This window comes from Rhagoletis zephyria, unplaced genomic scaffold (genome assembly GCF_001687245.7).
Source record: "Rhagoletis zephyria isolate East Lansing unplaced genomic scaffold, Rhagoletis_zephyria_1.1 Rzeph_scaffold_00814, whole genome shotgun sequence".
NCBI classification, from domain to species: domain Eukaryota; kingdom Metazoa; phylum Arthropoda; class Insecta; order Diptera; family Tephritidae; genus Rhagoletis; species Rhagoletis zephyria.
Window position 1 is genome coordinate 55326 of NW_016157898.1, and position 20166 is coordinate 75491.

The 20166-nt window shown below is 34.5% G+C and overlaps 1 protein-coding gene across 7 annotated transcripts in view; it reads left to right on the forward strand.

Annotated features, from left to right (window-relative positions):
• Positions 1-674: 674 nt before the first annotated feature.
• Positions 675-20166, forward strand: part of tai (basic helix-loop-helix family member taiman) — a 99268-nt gene continuing 79776 nt past the window's right edge. For 2 of the 7 annotated variants that reach the window (XM_017614374.1, XM_017614375.1), the window contains exons 1-2: positions 6390-6911; positions 16661-16891. In XM_017614374.1, the coding sequence (XP_017469863.1) occupies positions 16863-16891 (29 nt within the window). In that variant the 5' untranslated portion in view covers positions 6390-6911; positions 16661-16862. Of the gene's footprint in view, positions 850-6389; positions 6912-10975; positions 11038-16660; positions 16892-20166 lie in introns of those variants that run through there. The other 5 variants (XM_017614369.1, XM_017614370.1, XM_017614371.1 and 2 more) reach the window with 5 other exon arrangements.

The window sequence follows — 20166 nt, forward strand, 5'->3', positions numbered from 1 at the left end:
TGCCCAGTTCAGTTTTTTCGCATCGGTGCCATTGGCTGGCCTTTATATTTCAAGGAATTGCGTTGATTCATCTTCCATGTTTGCTGATAATCATAGTTGCGGATGAATTTGCCAGGAAGGCACCGGAAGTTTGCGTCGATCTTGGGCTCGCAAGGCTGCAATCCTCAACTCTGGTGGGCACTGCTCGATTGGTATTTACGCTGCGGGACTAAATATCACGTCGGATCACCAGTGTAGCAAATGTTGAGAGACAAACTGAACACTTTTTCCCAAGCTGCACATCCTTAACGAATATTTTGAATCAATACGTTTTGAAAAAAGGTACCGGAAATAAATAAAATAAGTTGTTCCTTGCAAAACTGTACCACTATGTAAATTGTCAACTAATATCCTTAGCTTTTTTAAAGCTATGCATCACATATTGATTCAGCTTGTTTTTTTACCGTTTTCTCCGGAAGAGTTCTAACAGTGATTATCCCAGTTGCACTGCTGGTCACACTGAATCTCAACGTCTATACAATTGTTCTCTCTTTAGTAAAACCACCTTTCTCTTGAATTCGATGCTCCAAGATTTCGCAGTGCTCATCACTTGTACGTTCACCCACTTTTTCTTTAGTAAGAGCTCCAATGGTATATGATTTTAGCAACCATTTTCAGTTCGAGTTTGTATTTCGTTTGATGCGAATGGCAGGCGGTTGATAGTGTCGCGCGATTAAGCGACTTTTTTCTAGTATACAGTGCTATAAAATTTTTCAATAACAAGTGGTGTGAAGAGATATACAGATTAAAAAGCAACACTTGAATATGTTATTTTACTTATTTTTCGGCGTGAAAAGTGTTTTATTTAAGGTGTGTTTCTTGCTGATAATATTTTGTTGGTATACGAATTTTCTGTTCATGAGTTCGTAGTAGTGTATGTAAAGCAAAATGGGAAAGATGTTTATCGGATTAATAATCGGCATGAAAAAAGTTGCAGAAAATCTATAATTGCCACGATGAAAGAAAAAATACGATTTTGAAGAAGTACATGTGTATAAGTATATGTATAAGTATATGTACACATGTACAAAGGAAAGCAGATAGCAAGCGGATACTCAAGAAGCTAGTGTGTGATGTGGAGGTTTTATACTCAAAGCTAAAAAGTTATAAGTTAAAAAGGAATGTGAAAAAGAATGTTAAAAGTACATAATCGTACTAAAAAGTTAAAATTCAAAGGAGTGAATAAATATAGACAAAATTTAAGGAATTTATTTGTACTTGGATAAAGGTTTTTTATTGAAATAAAATTTCTTTGAACATTGACTTACAATAGATTTTTCCAAAAAACCGATCCCATACCATTTCGTTCTCTCTGCGCTTAAATTTACTCTCAGTATTTATACAGCAATCGACTTAATGTCGCCGTGTGCTGACGTCGTGATATGGTCGTTCTTATACGAATCCCCACTTCTACCATATGTACATTTTTTTTTTTGTTTTTTTTTTTTTATTTACATGCGTATGAGTATATGGGTATACGTATATTGCCAGCTCGCACACGTCCCTCATTTATACAGACCTCTTCGATATATGGCTGTACAAAAACTCCACTTAGCGCTACGGAATTTTTACCTTAACATGCATACGTATGTACATAAGTACATTTACATATGTATGGGTGTATATATTGTGTGTGAACTGGTGAAATCTATAGGAACATCATGAAATGCAGAACATTTTACTAATCGTTCATATTTTGGATCCGAGTTTTGTAAATATCTACGCGGACTAACTTAATTTAAGAGTTATTAAAAAGATAAATTATCGTTTATATAAATCTATAGTTTATCCATACATACCTACATACATTCATATCGTCGTTTAAAGTGCAAAACCGCGTATCAACAAAATGCAGAACCGCGTATATGAAGTTTTAGAAATCATTTTCTAGAGTGTAAAAACACCCATATTTCAACATGGTTCTCTTTTTTATAAAGAAATCGCACTTCTGGCTAGTATATTTCAGGACCAATGGATAAGGATTGAGCCAAGAGCTTGTGTGAGCAAATCCAATTTTTGGCAGCCAATGTCAGCTACGCGGTTTTGTACTTGAAACGACGATATGTACTTGGACGTGAACACGTACATACATATCTACTACGTTTATATTATGTTTCATGAAATACATTAAATTTTGTTTATGCAAGCATTTTTATTTGCGTTTCATGAAATGATTTCATGAAATGACAAACGAATAAACGTGGTAACAGATGCATGCAATTTGATGTGTACATTTAAATACATTCGTAAATATGAATGTATGCATATACATACATACATACATACATACTATGTATGTACATATCTACCGCATGAATTTGTGAATTTCGGAAGTGTGGACCTTATCACATTCACATACATACATATGTACATATATATGTATGTATTTAGATTAAGCTCCGTGATAATCGTTTTGCACAAATTTTTAAAACTTGCGCTTTCACCTTGCATTCTATATTTTTGACACTTCTACATAATTTTATAGAACATCAACATATTCATAATTAAACATACATAGTTTTTATGAATAACATACATACATAGATATATCTCAATATGTACATGCATACTGTGTTTGTGTGTATGTACAACTGCGGTCAAGATTATAGCATCAAAATTCAAAATGTTATTAGCTTGAAGTCTGACTATTCAAACTTTTTATGAAGATATGATATTGTTTGCACCTTATACGGTTGACAAACGGGCTCGCTTATTTGCATAAACAGCCTTTATTTGCTTTGACTCATGCATTTTCGTCTTTAAAATGCGCATAAGCAGCCGAACAAATGCACGAAATTTTTGGGAATTAACTCGGATCCGGGTTTTCGTTGACAACACTGGTAAAAACGGCCAGCTATTGTCTTTTGTACAAGTAAGCAAACAAAGCACGCAAGTTCCGCGTCTGCGGTAGCCGAGTGATAAGCTGAAATTAGTCAAGAACGTAAACCTACCGGTACGTAAACCCGAGTCAGCTGACACGATCTGTCTTACCAAAGCGCCATGTAAATGAAAACTCAACACCGCCGAATTTTTCTGTAGTTGTAGCCCGTAGCGCAGAAATCTGCGGAATTTAGATTTTTCCGTGTCAGCTGATTTCTCCTTCTTTAGATGGTTGCCACTTCGTCAGTTTTACAGATGGTAAAAAAGATATAAGTTCCTATTCAAAATATGTTTAAAATATTTGAAATTTACTATTGAATAAGGTTTTTGTTGAAAACTAAGTAGTTTATATTTAGCTACAATCTATTATAGCACGAAAAATTGTAGTTGAAAGGGTAAGTTTATGAAAAGGCATTGATGAGTGGCAACAGTGTAGTAAGCAACACTGAGGGCTCCAGTAATCGACAAAATTCTGCGTATACAGACTGCGTTTAAGTATACGTTCTGCGTTCTCGACTAATTTCAGCTTTAAAGCGCAAACAGTCAACGGCGTAACGTAGACGTAGGTTGACGCAGACACGATCTACCTTATGGGATTCGCGTACTAAAGAAAACTCACCACCGCATGGCGGTGACGTTGGCGTTGCTTCGCTCTCTCTCTCTATCAACAGTAAATTTGATATGCTGCTACGTACGTCAACCTACGTGTACGCTACGTCGATGACTAACTGCGCTTTTAGGAGTTACGGGCTACAAGCCTGTAGCTACCAGGTTCGATCCTCGGTTGGAGCGATTGCGAACAAATTTTTTGGTTTTATTTATTTTATATTTTATTTTATTTGATCTATATATTTAACTTTACTTTATTTTATTTTCATTTGCTTTATTTTATATCACATTTTTTATTTTACTATTAGTTAATTTAAATTGCGGCTCGTTTATCCGCATAACTGCCGTCTGTTAGATCAAAATTATTATGCGCATATGTGTGCCAGATTATACCCTGCAGGAAATTGAATTAGTTTGATGGTAATTTATAAACTTCTTTATTTTTAATGATAACTAATCGAAATTCTCACTATTTTACCTGCAACGAGCTCATTTATTTACATGTCAATTACCTTTTCCTGCATGTATTTTCAACTACTTTAAAATGAATTTAACTTATACTAGGTTCACATATAAGTAGATTATCCTCATTTTCGAGCTTAACACCCTAATCTGTAATTATAACAAGAGATTAGCCATATAAAATTCGTCCCTTGTTAATCTGTAATTATAAAATAATCTCAGATTTAACCGATAACTTTTCGGTCTCCATCCTAGTTTTATCAATTGTTTTTGCGAAAGAGAGGAGAAATGCCAAATGGAAAAGTAAACAAAAATGTACGCTAGCAAGTAAAAGAGGTTTGTAAAGGTATTTTTAATAAAATGTTAAGTTAAAATATATTTATATTGCTTATTATAGCAGAAAAACGTGATCACGGTGGCACAGAGAAGAAACATAAATTTTCCTTGAGATGTGAGAATAACAAGCACAACAAATTTGACGGCTGATATCTGAGATTTGCCTGTGTAAACGGGGTGATTAAAAAACGAGCTTTGATTGAGATAATATTGATATGTGAACATAGTTTTAAACAACTTCAAAGTCAGTATGTTTCGTTTGAATACGCTTTCGTTCTGCACTTCACAGATGGTTTTTCATAACTAAGAAAAACCAAAATTAAAAATTTAGAATTTAATGAGATTTGAACATGGACATTCTTGGCTGCGACCAATTGTAGCAAACATCTTTGCACGCTCAGCTACAGCCAGTCATGTAAATGTGCTTTCAAATGTTCAGTTTGAATTGTGTGCAAGCAGCAAGACGACTGTCCGACTCTGCATTTAATTTCAACTACTTTAAAATGAATTTAGTTTACACAACTTCAAATTCAGTATGTTTCTTTTGAATACGCTTGCGTTCTGGACTTCACAGATGCTTTTTCATGCTTCCAAGACACAAATTGTTTTTTTGAGCAAAAAGAATATAAAAATTCGAAACATTTACTCATTGCATTTGTTTTAATGTAGTCTTTCAATTAGTTGATTTAACAAAAATCACTTGTTTCCGTCAGGGTATGCATACGCTTTGCCGTCTGTCACAGCTTTTACAAACAGAAACCGCGCAAATGAAAGTTTCAAGGCTGGCACAAACAAATGTCATCAAAGTTTCGAACTTTTTATTCATAATTTTTGGAAAATATATATGGAAGATAATGCGCAAAACCCTCGGCAAAAACAATCCTCAAAAATCAACGGTAATTTTGAAACTTGCACTTTATTTACTATGCTGTTTTCTCAAGTAGCTTTTATTATTTATCTGCCCTTCTTACACATTTTTTGAGAACAAAGCTTGTATTTAAAGGGCAGATAAATTTGGAAAGTTACTTGCATAATCAAAAATTCTATGAAAATTCTGAATAAAAAGTTTCATCTGTTGGAAACAATATTTTAAAGTTTGATTAATTTTTTGTACTTTTGTGCAAGCTTTTAAACTTTATTTATGTGATTGAACTGTGTTTTAAATGAAAATTATTAGAAATAAATAAATAAACAAAAGTTGCAAACAATGTCATATTGAATTTTGGATCTATTATTTTGACCGTAACTGTACATATGTACATACATACATACTTTTGTACTTATGTGCCTTAAAACACATACATACATATATGTTCATGAATGTGAATGTGTACGTATTCTTACGTCGATTTCTTGTTTATATTGGTTCTTGCTTACGTACTGAAAACGTAATTTTTCGTTCATTTCGTTTTCGGCACTTTTGCCGCCTTCTCTACTTTGTTTAAATATTTTCAACTCAACCATCAACACCTCTTTTCAGTCCACCTTATTTATTCATCAATTAACTCGTGTTGGGTTCTAATGTACATACTTACATAAGAGTGTAGTAGTCACCGCGACTTTCTGTTTAGGCCATTTCCGTTTGCTCATATGTTTCGTATACATATTTACCCGTTTCTTCTGAACACTTTTTCATATTTCTATTCGCATTTTTAATACTATTCAGGTACACAGGTACACACATACATATGTACTCTTAGTTTTTATGGCGTTTACAAGTGCTAATAAATACATACATACATATATGCATGCATACATACATATGTACAAATACTATACAAGTGTATATATATGTACATAGGTATATGTTAAGGGCAAAATTTTGTTATGCATTTTTAGCAAATTAAAAAAAAAATCGCTACAGGTACTGATCTCTTCGACCATGGTTTTACCAAAACGGATTTTAAAACTTTTTATGTTTTATTAAAACCCACTGAACGTTTGAAAAGATATTTACATACATACGCATGTAATAATACCTTCTTAAAAGAAAATTATTTAATTAATAGGTAAAATATCCAAGTACCCATTTTATTTTAAATCAAAATCTAAACAAGTGCCGAATAATACATATGTATTGTATAAAAAATACATAATGTGAAACAATAATTAGATTGAAAAAAGCAAACGAGCGGTGTATTTTGGTGTGAAAGTTACGAACTCATTGTAAATATTAAGCCGATTATAATAAAAAACTTTAAGCAAATATAAAGAATAACATCGTTGAATAATTAGATATGTGGAGTAATAAAATTGATACATAAAAGTTGATTGAAAAGAGCAAAAAATTAAATTGCAAAGTGAAATTCAAGTGTCTGGAAGTAATCGGTTTCATACCTAAATATGTATAAGAGGTTATGAACGAACCTAAAAGTTTGCTAAATGAAGTTGTGCGAATATTTTGAAAGCAAAGCTAAAATTAATATATGTACCTAAATATAAGACGAAAAGCAAATGTCTAGTGAATGTGCATAATCAATTAATAATTTTTAATGAATTTTCCCGGAAAAAATTCGATTTAAAACATAGTAGATAAGTGGAAATCGTATAGTGAGCCAGTACCTAACTAAGATGAATTTCTGAAGGTAGCCAATTGAATGCGCAATTTTATTTTACATCTAGTTGTATGTATGTAAATCAAAAACTGTACTTCCAATGTGTTTAATACATTTCTGAGACTTATGGTGATTTTGTTTCTTCCAAAAAATGTTGCCCTTCCCCGGTGCAAAATATGTTTGACACTCAACCCTGTAAAGAGGCATGTTTTTGCCGCTTGGTCCTTATCCAGCTAACGCATTTAATAATATTGTCATATTAAAAACCCATCCGATTTTCAGGACAACCATCTTCCCTGACAAAGCTTCACAGGGGAGAGAATGTGCCTTTTTTGCCTTATAAGAGTGTGGCATTCTAAGAAGTTAACACAAAACTTTCTCACCCTTTGCTTTTAATTTAGAATCGAACATAAAAAGAGAAAAGGGCAATCAAAAGGCGACACTTTTTCGGTAGAAATGAAATCACCATTAGAAAAAATCTAATTTTGTTAAATAACACTGGTCGACTGACAAAAGGCAAGAGCGGCATTCACACTTCTAGGGTATATAAGAGAGGTTGATTCCGAATATACATATCTACCAATCGTTTTTTAGATTAGTTCTTGTGTGCTAATTTTCGAGAACATAATTTGTACGCCTAATTATGATGCTTAATATGCCTAATTACGACGCTTAATATAAAGTTCAGACAGAAATTTAGTTAAGTCAATTAACCTTTTAATTGAGCTACCGCTTTTTGGTGTTACTGCGTGGAACCGTGGGAGTTCAATCTCTGGTCCGAACAACATCTACAGTAGAAAAAAGTTGTGTGCGGATTCCATATTAGACGCTTATACCGCCGAGTGACAGTAAAGTTGCCATTCGTACTATTTTTTCTTTAATCGACATTCCTCGAACGTTATTAAGAAAATTGTTCGGCTATCTCTATTTCTCTACATAACATACATACATATGTACGTTTGTTAGGCGAAAGTCTTGCAATAAATTTTTGATCAACTTCCCGATGACCTAGAGACTTGAAGCTTCACAGTTGGCTCAAAAGCCGATGACAATGCAATACCGAGTTACTCCGATAGGTGGCGCAGGAGTCGAAATATTTGAAAACCCCGTATTTATAGTCCGATTTGGTCACATTTAGAACGTATATTAACTACATAAAAAAGAATAACTCCACTGAAAATTTTGCCGATGGGTAGCGCACGAGTCGATATATTTGGTTAACCAGTAAAGCTTGCTTTAAAAAGATTTAGTTTTACAATTAACTAATTTTATTATTGATTTTTTAATATACTTTAACGTAACTGTAACAAACTCAAAAGCGGCCGTACTGTAAAAGGTTTTGAGAACGATAACTAGTGCTAGAAAATGTAAAATTTTACGACGCAAATGTCAGATCGACTCAAACGACATACATAATTGTTGCGAAATCTATGAACTTGTGTAGTGACCGTCGTATTAGGCATTTGAACAAGACATCAATATATGCAGTTTCAATTTACGTAACAACAGCAGTTTAACCAGGAATTAGTAATCAATTGTGAAAGAAATTACGAATAGGTTATTAAGCTTATAAGCGTCGATACCACCGCTCAGAGAAAGAAACAAATTAAAAATTATGAAAACTTAAATAACTGAAAATTACCATTTAACTTGCCTATCATTAGCAATGAAGTACTAAAATAAAAGTCTATTGCACTCGATTTTTAGATAAAGCTTTTTAAAGGTCAAAGTTAGAAAATTGCTTTCTTTTTTCTATATGTAATATAAATTTTATATACATAAGTACATATGTATATACGTACATACAAACTTAGGTGAAAATTTGTTGCACTTTTTTGAAATTTTCTACAAATTGTTAAACTTGGGTTTATATGGGGTTTGTTAGAGAAAGAACTGTATTTTAATTGAAAATTCTTAAAAAATAAATAAATAAACATAAGTGGCACACAATATCACTTTGAAATGGCGTGCTATAGATATGACCGATACTGTATGTAGTCCAAAAAGTTTTAAATTAAAACCGAAAAGTTTAACCGTGTATTCATCATTCTCCCAGTGTATCAAAATTGTAGGAACTCTCGGCCACGATGCCACCTATCGTGTAAGTTTTTAGTCCAAATATTTATGTTGTAAATATGAGTAAATGCAGTTTTTAGGAATAACGCGACCGCAGTGCCACCTAGCGATTAAAATTTTAGTCGGAATATTTCCTTTCAAGGTGCTGACACAGTATATTACAAATACGAACCAAATCGGTCCAGCCGTTTAGTAGTTTAGTGACATTCAATGTACAGAAAATTCTATGAAATTGTGAAATCGTGACGTCTCACGTTCTTCATTTTTTGGCAACAACAACAAATAGTATTGATTTTTTTTTATTGAAAAACCTTCCACACAGAAGGTCCAACAAGCACTTTTTACAAAATCGAAATCGGTTTAGCAGTTTGGTCAGGCATCGCGGTCATACGAAAGCCGTTTCATTTATATTGTACTCTCTCTCCCACGCTTATTTGACGTAAACCCGGAGTAGTTATAGTTGATTTACCTTTGGCGGTAGGTTGCAGTGCGTCCTAGCTGATGCGAACACGTCTGTTTAAATAAAGTTATTCCCGACTTTTCCACCAAATAAGCGATGTTGCGCTATATATATGTGATATTTCGTTAAGTTTTGATTGAATAAATCCTGATTCATACGTCATGGTTTTCAACTTGTTTTTCAACGTCGGAACATTCCTGTCAGAAAGTCCATTAGTACTTGGGTCACAACAAAGTGGCTACAAAATACATTTGAATTTTGGCAATTTTTATGTTAACGGTGGTAGACATTTTCTTCCATTTAAAAAATTATGTGACATGGTAGAAAATGCGCAACATTAGAATTTTTATAATTTTTTTATAAAAACATAATGGGCTAGACTTGTAAAAAAAAGGAACAAACATTAAATAAACAAAATAAAAATAACCAAAAACTGGTTAAAAGGTCGCTGGCTTAATTAGTCGAGCAGAACTGTATATGTATTTGTATACTAAATATTATCACCTACAACAACAATGGCATTACCCGGCGAAATATGCAAAAAGAATAAACAAATTCTACATTTATACGTCAGATATTTTCAAATACTGAGGTCAGTAAGGCGGTTTGTATTCAGATACCAAATTCTTCTCGTACCCGTATTCTACGTACATACATATGTATGTACTATAAATAAATCTATGTTTACAAAAAAGTTTTAAAATTAGGTATTCAAAAATAATGAGCACTGTTGCCAACATTGTGCTTTTTTTAGTTTAGAGAAACCAAATCGGTAAATCAGAAACAAAATGGAAATTAAATTTATAGCAATTGGAAGTTTCGTAAGCAATTTTACAAAAATGGAAACCAAATCATGGCACTATGGCAATCATCAGCGAGATGTATGTTTGCAAACAAAATATGTAGCAGCACTTGCAAGCATGGCAGACTTACATTCGGGGAAGTGCCATTGCCTGCCGAATGGCGTCTGCTATTAGAAATACTTTCATGTGGCTGGGACCAGGCACCGAACCCTGAGCCTAGCACTTCAAACTGCTGGCCGCCACACGGTGAGAAAAAATCACATAAAGATTTCTTTCCACTGTGCGCCGGTGGATAATAGCTGAAAAAAAGGGAAATCAAATTTCATAATGGGTATTCATTTAAACGCGTAAATGCCTCGCAACCGCGTAAGCCGATTACCGATAAAACCGATTTTCCGAAGTTCTTAATGTTTCTTTATTATTATTATTTAGTTCACGATATCATTAGAGACTGCAGTTTGCTTAAATTTAAAACACAAGAACCTTAAAAGTCTGTTTCCACAGCCCGAAATCGCGAAATTTCGGCATCAATTTCAATTTGAAATTGTAGCTGTTTACCATCTCAATTGCGATGACAGTTTGTTTATTTGTTTGTTGTTGCTTTTTCAGTTTTGTTTTGCTCGGTTTGTTTGTTTTATTTTTATTTGCTAGTTATTGACGTTTGCTTTTCTTCTTTTAGCTGATCATGATTCAATAATACAAGGTTAGATAATTATTGACAGCTGCGGTTTGACACTCCCTTACAAAAGCTTGCATTTACGAAGGACGAAGAAAGGGGAAGAATGAAATCTCTTGATGCGAAAATTGTAGTACAAAAGTACGCAAAGTAGGCATTTAGTAATGAAATTCCTTTTGTAAATTCTAATGTATTTGCAGGAAATCTGGTATTTTAAATGAAATGTAATGTGAACGTAAATTTATATATCTACGTGAATTACGTAATTTATGTGCTATTTAGCTGTATAAAAACTGCAAAATGACTCAAACTTAAAATAAGACTACTATGAGATTGATGTAAACATCCAATTTAAAAACAGTTTATGTTTTCATCAGTTAAATATGCTTCATATGTATATACATATAAACATATTGCACAAAACCTTATACTTCTATTTCACACCAAAGCTACACTGTTTCCGTGTAAATTTGCAAAGAAGCAACACTGTGCCATTGCTAAGGGAGCGGTGCGAGAGATACCACTGTCAGTTTATCGAACCTTGTATTATTGAATCATGTTAGCTGATTATTAATTCACAATAAGCAATTTTCAGAGTTTTATTCGCGAAGTTGTTGCAATTTCATACGCAATTTCAGGTGAAAGTTGTTTGTATGGTCAAATTGAGAATCGTATCGTAATTTAACCTCAAATTGAGAATAGTGTCGAAATTGCGCAATTCGGGCGTCATGGAAACTCGGTTTAACGTCGCTAGGACGCGAATATTTGAATTTATAGAAAACATAATAGATTCGAGAATCGAGAAACATTGATTTTTGTTAATTTGAATCGGCATCCCTACAATATGTACATAATTTTTTATGCATACAAAGTGCATTAAATACTCCAATAAAATTTGGTGCTTTTTTCGAGAAACAACGCAATTTTCCTTGGGTTTTAGTGCTTTTCCAAATTCAACGCTTGGCAACACTGATAGTGAATTTGCATTCTGCGGAAACAATTGTTGTCTCAAAGGCAAAGGGAAATAAATATTTTGGACGCTTAATATAATTTAGGATATTCACAAGGCGTGTTAAGCATCGTAATATTTAAGATATTAAATTTAAACTTTTTTAATATGTCGGTTTAAATTGAAATCCTTTAAAACAGGGCTTCGAAGCAACGTTTTTTTTTTCATCGCTCCGCTCCGGTATTTTATTCCGCTCCGAGCTCCGCTCCCGCTACCAATATAACACTGTTTTACTTATTTAATTAGTTACCCATAACCTAACCGCCAAAAAAGTAGCCAACATTTTTAGCAATTATTTTTGTTATATTTTTTTATTGTTTTTTTTTTGTTAATATGATCCCAATGTATTTTGCTTGTAAATAAAATGGCAGCCTGCGAAAAATTTGAAGATGAATCCGAAAAGGAAAAAAGTATGCGGTAGAAACAATTTACAGACAAGAATCGAAAATTGATTTAATACGGATACGTTTTTGGCTGTTTTTCAGAAATTTTTCATTCAGTACGCTTTTCTTCTGCACTTCACAAATGCCTTTGCATGGTTCGAAAACAAAAAAAAATATATATATATTAAGGAAGCGACTGACGATATTCGAACCCGATACCCTCAGAAAGCTAACAAATACTGGCACGATCCTCTGCACGCTCAGCACCATCATTATCGAACGTTTCCCGGATGCTAAAATGAATGAAAAGTTAAGTTTGCCGTTTAAATTGACGTGACAATCATCCCTGACCGCTGAGTATTGTGCAATGAACAGTATTGTCACGTAAAAATATAATGAAAATTTATTTAACTCGGTTGTTTTCAGTGGGAAAAATTAAAATTATGTAAATTTCATTTTCTTTAAGGAGCTAAGGAGCAAATGAATTTGTTTAGCTCTTTGCTCCAGCTCCGCTCCAGCCAAAATCCTTTGCTCCTTAGCTCCTTGCTTGTTTGCTCCGAAGCTTTGCCATTTTAACCGTTATTTTACATAGACCAATTTTAACACTTGAAATTTTACGATGCTTAACACGCCTTGTGAAATAATATTAAGCCGAAGGCCGCCAACGCGGAAAGTTGCTCTGCGCAAAAATACTGCTGATTGCATATCCCGCGTTTAAATTTTCTCTGTCAAAATGCTAATGTGACAGTATTTTCAAATGGGTAGCCGACAGCTAACTATCTGATAATTTGCCGTAAATTATCCGTTGTTTATCCGTAAAAAGAATAATTTTGCCGCGGACATATTTCAAAAAATATCGCGTGCCCTGCTAACTTCCGTGGACGCCATGCGCGGGAGAGAGAGGAAATGTTTGCGTCTCTCATAGACAAGCCTGAGCAGGAGGGAGTTAGCAAGTGCTTAAAGAGCCCAAACATTAGCTGTCGGAGGCGACGACATAACTGTACGTTTACAAATATATGTACCAGGGTTGTTGCGAATATTCGCATTCGCATTCGCAGCCGCGGAGTTTCCACATTAATTTTAACATTCGCATTCACTTTCGCATTCGCAAAAATCAATGCGGATCTTTTGCGAATGCGAATATTAAAGGGGCCGAAAATTACAGTTATTTTTTTATGATTTAAACTGTGCCAAGTATTTTTTATTCCGAAATAAAAGTACTTTCCAGATAATAAACAAACCGCTTTCCAAATTAAAAAAGTTTGGTATCTAATGAAAGAGGGCTTGAATAGCTTTAAAACTGAAATATCTAAAAGACGAAAGCCACACATTGAAAAATATTTCAATAAAAAATGGTAATTAATTACCATAGAACAAACATTGGGTCATATATTTACATGAATTTCTTTAGTATTAAGTTATAAAAATATATAAATAGAGGTGGTAACCTTCATTCGTTATTTCTGTTTAAAAGCTATTTCAGTCCTTTTTCATATGATACCAAATTTGTTTAATTTGGATAAGCGGTTTCTTTATTATCCGGGTAGGACGTTTATTTCTTAATAAAAAATATTAGGCCAAATTTAATAATAATAATAATAATAGATAGTGTTTGGCCGAGCTTCTCCTCCGATTTGTGGCGTGCGCCTTGATGTTGTCACACAAAGCGGAGGGACCTACAGTTTTACGCCGACTCCGAACGGTGATTGTATTTTTTGTGAGAAGCTGTTTTTCATGGCAGAAATACACTCGGAGGGACGACCGCTGTTAAGAAAAAACTTTTTTTTCTTTATTTTTGCGATGTTGCTTTGACCATGGTTTGAACCCTGGTGCTGCGGAGTGGAAGCGCGCACTGCTTACCACTACACCACAGCGGCCGACGGCCAAATTTAACTCGGAAAAAAATAACTGTTATTTTCGGTCCCTGGAATATTGTGCAAGTGCACAGACGTATATCTAACCAGTCACAGAAGAAAGCATTAAAAATTAGTAATCAAAACTAAAACCGAGAAACGCCGATGACGTGACAAATTCTGAAACAACCAAAAGGATGAGAATGAAGAATTCTTTCGAAAAAAAACGGTGTTTAAACAACGATTGTGCCATGATGTTAGATTGTAAAGAGGAAAGTCAGGAGGATACATCCGACATTTGCAGCCCCGATGAAATTCTCAAAAAGTAATTATTGCACCGCAATAAAAATAAATAAATATAACTGAAAGTCCTCTCCTGCAGTGTCAATCGAAAAGAATTTACAATTTTGTCAAGTCTCCAGTTTTTCAAGTTTGTCGCCTCGAGCGAGTAGTTGTAAGTTTTTATTAAGTACAATGTTCCAATTTTTAAATTAAAGTACTAAAAAAACATTCAGTCTTATCATGAGTTTAATTTTCCCCGAACCGGTTCACTTTTCACTTTTGGTTTTCATGTACATATTTACTATGGGCGGAATACAAATTTTCGGGTGAATGTTTTTCGGGCAAAACTGTTATTAAAAATTATTAACCTTTCCATTTTTTATTTACCTAAATCACCTAATTCACCCACCTAAATTATTTCATAAAAATACATGAATCCGCATTCGCACCCGCATCCGCGGATGTTAGCTTTTAATCATCCGCATCCGCATTCGTATCCGCGGATGTCTAAAATTCTACATTCGCAACGTCCCTAATATGTACAGACATATGCGCTTGGAGAAGAGATAACGTTTAATTCTTCGCCATGTGAAGCCATGCAAGAGAGAGAGATAATTTTTGCGTCGCTGATCTGGATAAATGTTGGGCTTCTGCGAAAAAATAGACCGTAGATTTTGACTTCCACGGCAAGAATATTCTTTTCACGGATAAACAACGGATAATTTACGGCAAATTATCAAATAGTTAGTTTGGGTTTAGCTGGTTTCCTTAATTGGTTTAACTTCCGTGGAAGTTAGCAGGGCATGCGATATTTTTTAAAATGTGTCCGCGGCAAGATAATTCTTTTCACGGATAATTTACGGATAATTAACGGCAAATTATCCGATAGTTAGTTTGGGTTTAGCTGGTTTCCTTAATTGGTTTCCACGGAAGTTAGCAGGGCACGCGATATTTTTTATTTATAATTAATTAATTATTGTTTTCACGGATAATTTACGGATAATTTACGGCAAATTATGAAATAGTTAGTTTGGGTTTAGCTGGTTTCCTTAATTGGTTTAACTTCCGTGGAAGTTAGCAGGGCATGCGATATTTTTTAAAATGTGTCCGCGGCAAGATAATTCTTTTCACGGATAATTTACGGATAATTAACGGCAAATTATCCGATAGTTAGTTTGGGTTTAGCTGGTTTCCTTAATTGGTTTCCACGGAAGTTAGCAGGGCACGCGATATTTTTTATTTATAATTAATTAATTATTGTTTTCACGGATAATTTACGGATAATTTACGGCAAATTATCAAATAGTTAGTTTGGGTTTAGCTGGTTTCCTTAATTGGTTTAACTTCCGTGGAAGTTAGCAGGGCATGCGATATTTTTTAAAATGTGTCCGCGGCAAGATAATTCTTTTCACGGATAATTTACGGATAATTAACGGCAAATTATCCGATAGTTAGTTTGGGTTTAGCTGGTTTCCTTAATTGGTTTCCACGGAAGTTAGCAGGGCACGCGATATTTTTTAAAATATGTCCGCGGCAAAATTATTGTTTTCACGGATAATTTACGGATAATTAACGGCAAATTATCCGATAGGAATTTTTGCTTTGAGAAAAAGTTGTCCTACCAACTTCAGAGAGGTTTCTGCTTTTCAGTCCATTCAATCTAAACTAATAATTTTTACATTACAAACGGATTTTGCATAGCAACACTATTTTCGTATTGGTCAACGCAAAAGTTCTTATATGGCGTCGCGAAGCAAGCCAGGAATTCGCTAGTTTGAAAAAAAAATATTGTAGTCTAGAGTTAAGACACTGTAATATCTTAGTATTCACGAAGAATACAAAATAAGGCTATAGATATATAATTCACTATCAGAAAAAGATTTGTTTGTATTTTACATTTTACAAGTACATATATTGAAAAATTAAACATATTATGTATGTGTATATGTATGTACCTATGAAGATTTCATGGAGAACCAAAGAAACAGTTGTAACCAATTACATGATTTAGGATTTAATCATTTTTTATTCCTCATCAAACTCATAGATAACTTCTTGTGCCGCTAACAATTGAATCTTTAAAAAAAAAATTTTAACTTATTTTCCCTTATTGTAGACAGTCGCCGTGCCAGTCCAGCCGTGGCCTGGCTCACTGGACTGGCATGCTACTGGTTTAATGTAAACGAAGCATATCTTTTTAATATAAATATTAATGTATTTCCGTATTTCCTTTTCAGCATAAAAAAATCGATCTATCGAAAATAAAACAAAACTGCTTCAACTGACATTTTTTCGTGCAAGAATTGTATCAGTTCAGATCATTAAATTTTAGTTTTGATAAAGTCGTAAGCAAAACGATTTTAAAAACACGTCGTGCACAATCCCTTGTGGATACGCTCCAGGGGGACATCTAAGTTGCAGCTAACAGATGAACCCCATATGTCAATTGCTGCAGCCGAAAATGCAGGGTGAGTAAAGCATTTTATATCAGCTAAATACTATGTAGTTTGCATGGAAGTTTAGTTCACCTGAAAGCCAAATAGGTATAGGAGAGAATGAGACATGATGAGAACCCATCAAAAATAGCGTTGTTTGTAAAGGAACTCCGATGTACATATGTATATAAAATTTTCAAATGTGGAACTGAAAAGGCATATGCATATGGAATACTAAAAATCAACAGCCAATTTTTGTTCGGTTGACATGGAATTTTCCACATATGTGTGTATGTATGTATCGAGGGCTTATATTCAACACAACCTATCTGCAATTTTCACAAAAACTACTTTCTGATATTAGAATCCATCTGAGACTTAACTGTCATCACTGAGGTTAATTCGAACTATGCAATTTAATAACAAATTATTCTAACTAGCGCTGCTCGAGGTCAGCATCAACATCATCGATGACAGTTAAGCCCAGATGGATTTTTGTACAGGGTGAGCCAAATAATACCTACCAATTTCACGCAGCAGGTCCATTGTTTGCCTAGCAGTGTGCGCAGTCGCTCCATCTTGTTGGAACCACAAATTGGGATGCTGCTCTGCCGTTGGCCGCAAAAAGTTGTCAATCATTGTTCTGTAAGAAGTCCCAGAAATCGAAGAAATATGGGGTGATAACTTTTTCGGTCATAACGTCGCACCAAACAGTGCATCTGGATGGGTTTAACTAGTGCAGGTGTGTTGCCCTTGGATTTTCAAGGCCCCAAAATCTACAGTTTTGCTTATTGATGCGCTTCATCCTACATCAAAACATTACCTAACAAATCAATTTGTGTGCTAGTTGTGTAAAACGAATAGCGTATTGTAGTCGCGGTTGGTGGTCTTGCTATAAGTATCCATTATGATTTTCCAAGAGATTAATAATATTAAAAACTGAAGAAGTTATACGTGTTTAACATTGGTAGGTCGTAGTTGTCCCACCCTGTATAAGAATATCATTTTTCTGGAGGTTGTTTTTCAGTAAAAATTTTGTTACTTCACTACTGTCATTACTCAAAAAAAAAAAGAAATTATTAACTAATGATTACTCTTTCCACGTATGTACATTAAAGTGGTCTAAAAAAAATATCCCGAGATATGGTTTGGTGCACCTTTCAAAATTTTTCTTCTTGCTAAAAGAGCTGCCTGCACCACACTACGTTTCTAAATGAAATGTTTATATCTTACATTACATTACAAGCTTCAGTAGCCGGCTTTTAGCTTCAGGCGCTAAACGGTTAAGTAGTATATCAAGCAAATTGATGGGCCTTCAACAAGTATTGCTAAGGGTACGTTCACACAGAAAGCGGAGTCGAGCCGATCGTAGCCGTTCCGAGCTGAGTGAAGATTTCAATCTTTTTCATTAGTGTTTTGGAGCTGAGAGCAAAACAGTTTTTGATTTTGAATTTTCTATTTAATTTTTCAGCTTCATGACCCTGCTGTAAACAAAATAGCAAAATATTCAAATAAAAACGAATTTAACAACTAATCTTTTGAATAAAATTGAGCAAATATTTTTGCCGCTTTTCATTGACGGTAAGTTTTGTGGTACCTCTGCAGCCTAGTCCATGAGAAAAACTCCGCTTCGCTTCGTTCAGTGTGAACACCAGCAGCTTCGCTTTGTTCCGCCTTGCTTCGTTCGGCGTCGCTTGACTTTCTGTGAACTAATTTTAGATTCCCTCAGCGAAAGCAAAGGCTCGGATGTAGAATCTGGAGACATTCAATGTAAAATTAAAGCTTAATTGAAGGCCTGCCTTAAAGAAAAACGAGCCCATCTCTGAAAATCCTCTCGATTGGTGGAAAACTAAACTAAAATACGACAAATTGACAGATCTGGCCCGCAAATACATATTTGAGCGCTACCCGGCAGCGTTCCAAATGAGAAATTGTTCAATGCAGCCGGCCTTATATACGAGCCTCTAAGAAATCGCTTCATGGGTAGGGCTGCCAGACGTCCCGGTTTTCCCGGACATGTCCCGGTTTTAGACTATTTGTCCCGGTGTCCCGGTCCAACCTTAAAATGTCCCGGGTTTCGTTTAAGTGTCCCGGTTTTCGATTTGATTGCACAAATTTTGCATAAAAATGACTACACTGAGAGATAAAATGCGTTGTAATATTAAGAAAAATTTTATGAATTTACTGGGGGAAATAACTCGTAGTAAACATGAATTTTTTTTATTTGATTATCATTTTTTTCGTATTTAAAAACAATACTTTCATACCACGCACACGTGGTGTTGAATNCCACGACCTTGCGGCTCGTTTATCCGCATAACTGCCGTCTGTGAGGTCAAAATTATTATGCGCATATGTATGCCAGATTATATGCATAAGCTTTGCCGTCTGTCACAGCTTTAAGAAGAGATAGATACATTAAAATGTATACTTAAATGATCAGAACGGCGAGCTGAGTCGATTTAGCCATGTCTGTCCGTCTGTCCGTCTGTCTGTCTATCTGTCTGTCTGTCCGTCTGTTTGTATGCAATCTAGTCTCTCAGTTTTCGAGATNACCTTTCATGAGCAGGAAATAGTATTATAACTTTGGTCCGATGTTTGTAAGTACCAGAATAATACGGTAGACAAACGGGCTCGATTATTTGCATAACCAGCCTTTATTTGCTTTGACTCATGCATTTTCCTCTTTAATATGCGCATAAGAAGCTGAACAAATGCACGAAATTTTTGGGAATTAACTCGGATCCGGGCAGTTTTCGTTGACAACACTGGTCAGCTGTTGTCTTTTCTACAAGTAAGCAAACAANGAAAAGAATACTTTCAGTGAAAATGGCGAAGATCAGGTCGCTACAATCTATATCCACCATACAACTGATTGTTCAGATATGAGATGTTTTGCCATAACTTCTTCATTTATGCAGCTAGAAACATGAAATTTCGCACTATTATCAACAGAAAGTTTACAGTAAAATTAACAAAGATCGGGTCACTTTTACATATAGCTCCCATACAACCGATTGTTCAGATATGCGATTTTTTTATTATAACTACTCCATTTATGCAGCTAGAAACATGAAATTTCGCACTATTATCAACAGAAAGTTTACAGTAAAATTAACAAAGATCGGGTCACTATAACCTGTTTATTGCCCCATACAACTGGTTGTTCAGATATGGGGTTTTACTGTAAAACTCCTTTAGTTGGACAGCTAAAACCGATACATTTCGTAAGCTATTTTTTAAATAATAATACAAAGTCTGCTGAGAAAATCGTCAAAATCTATGCTGTATAATCTTAATCTCTTGTA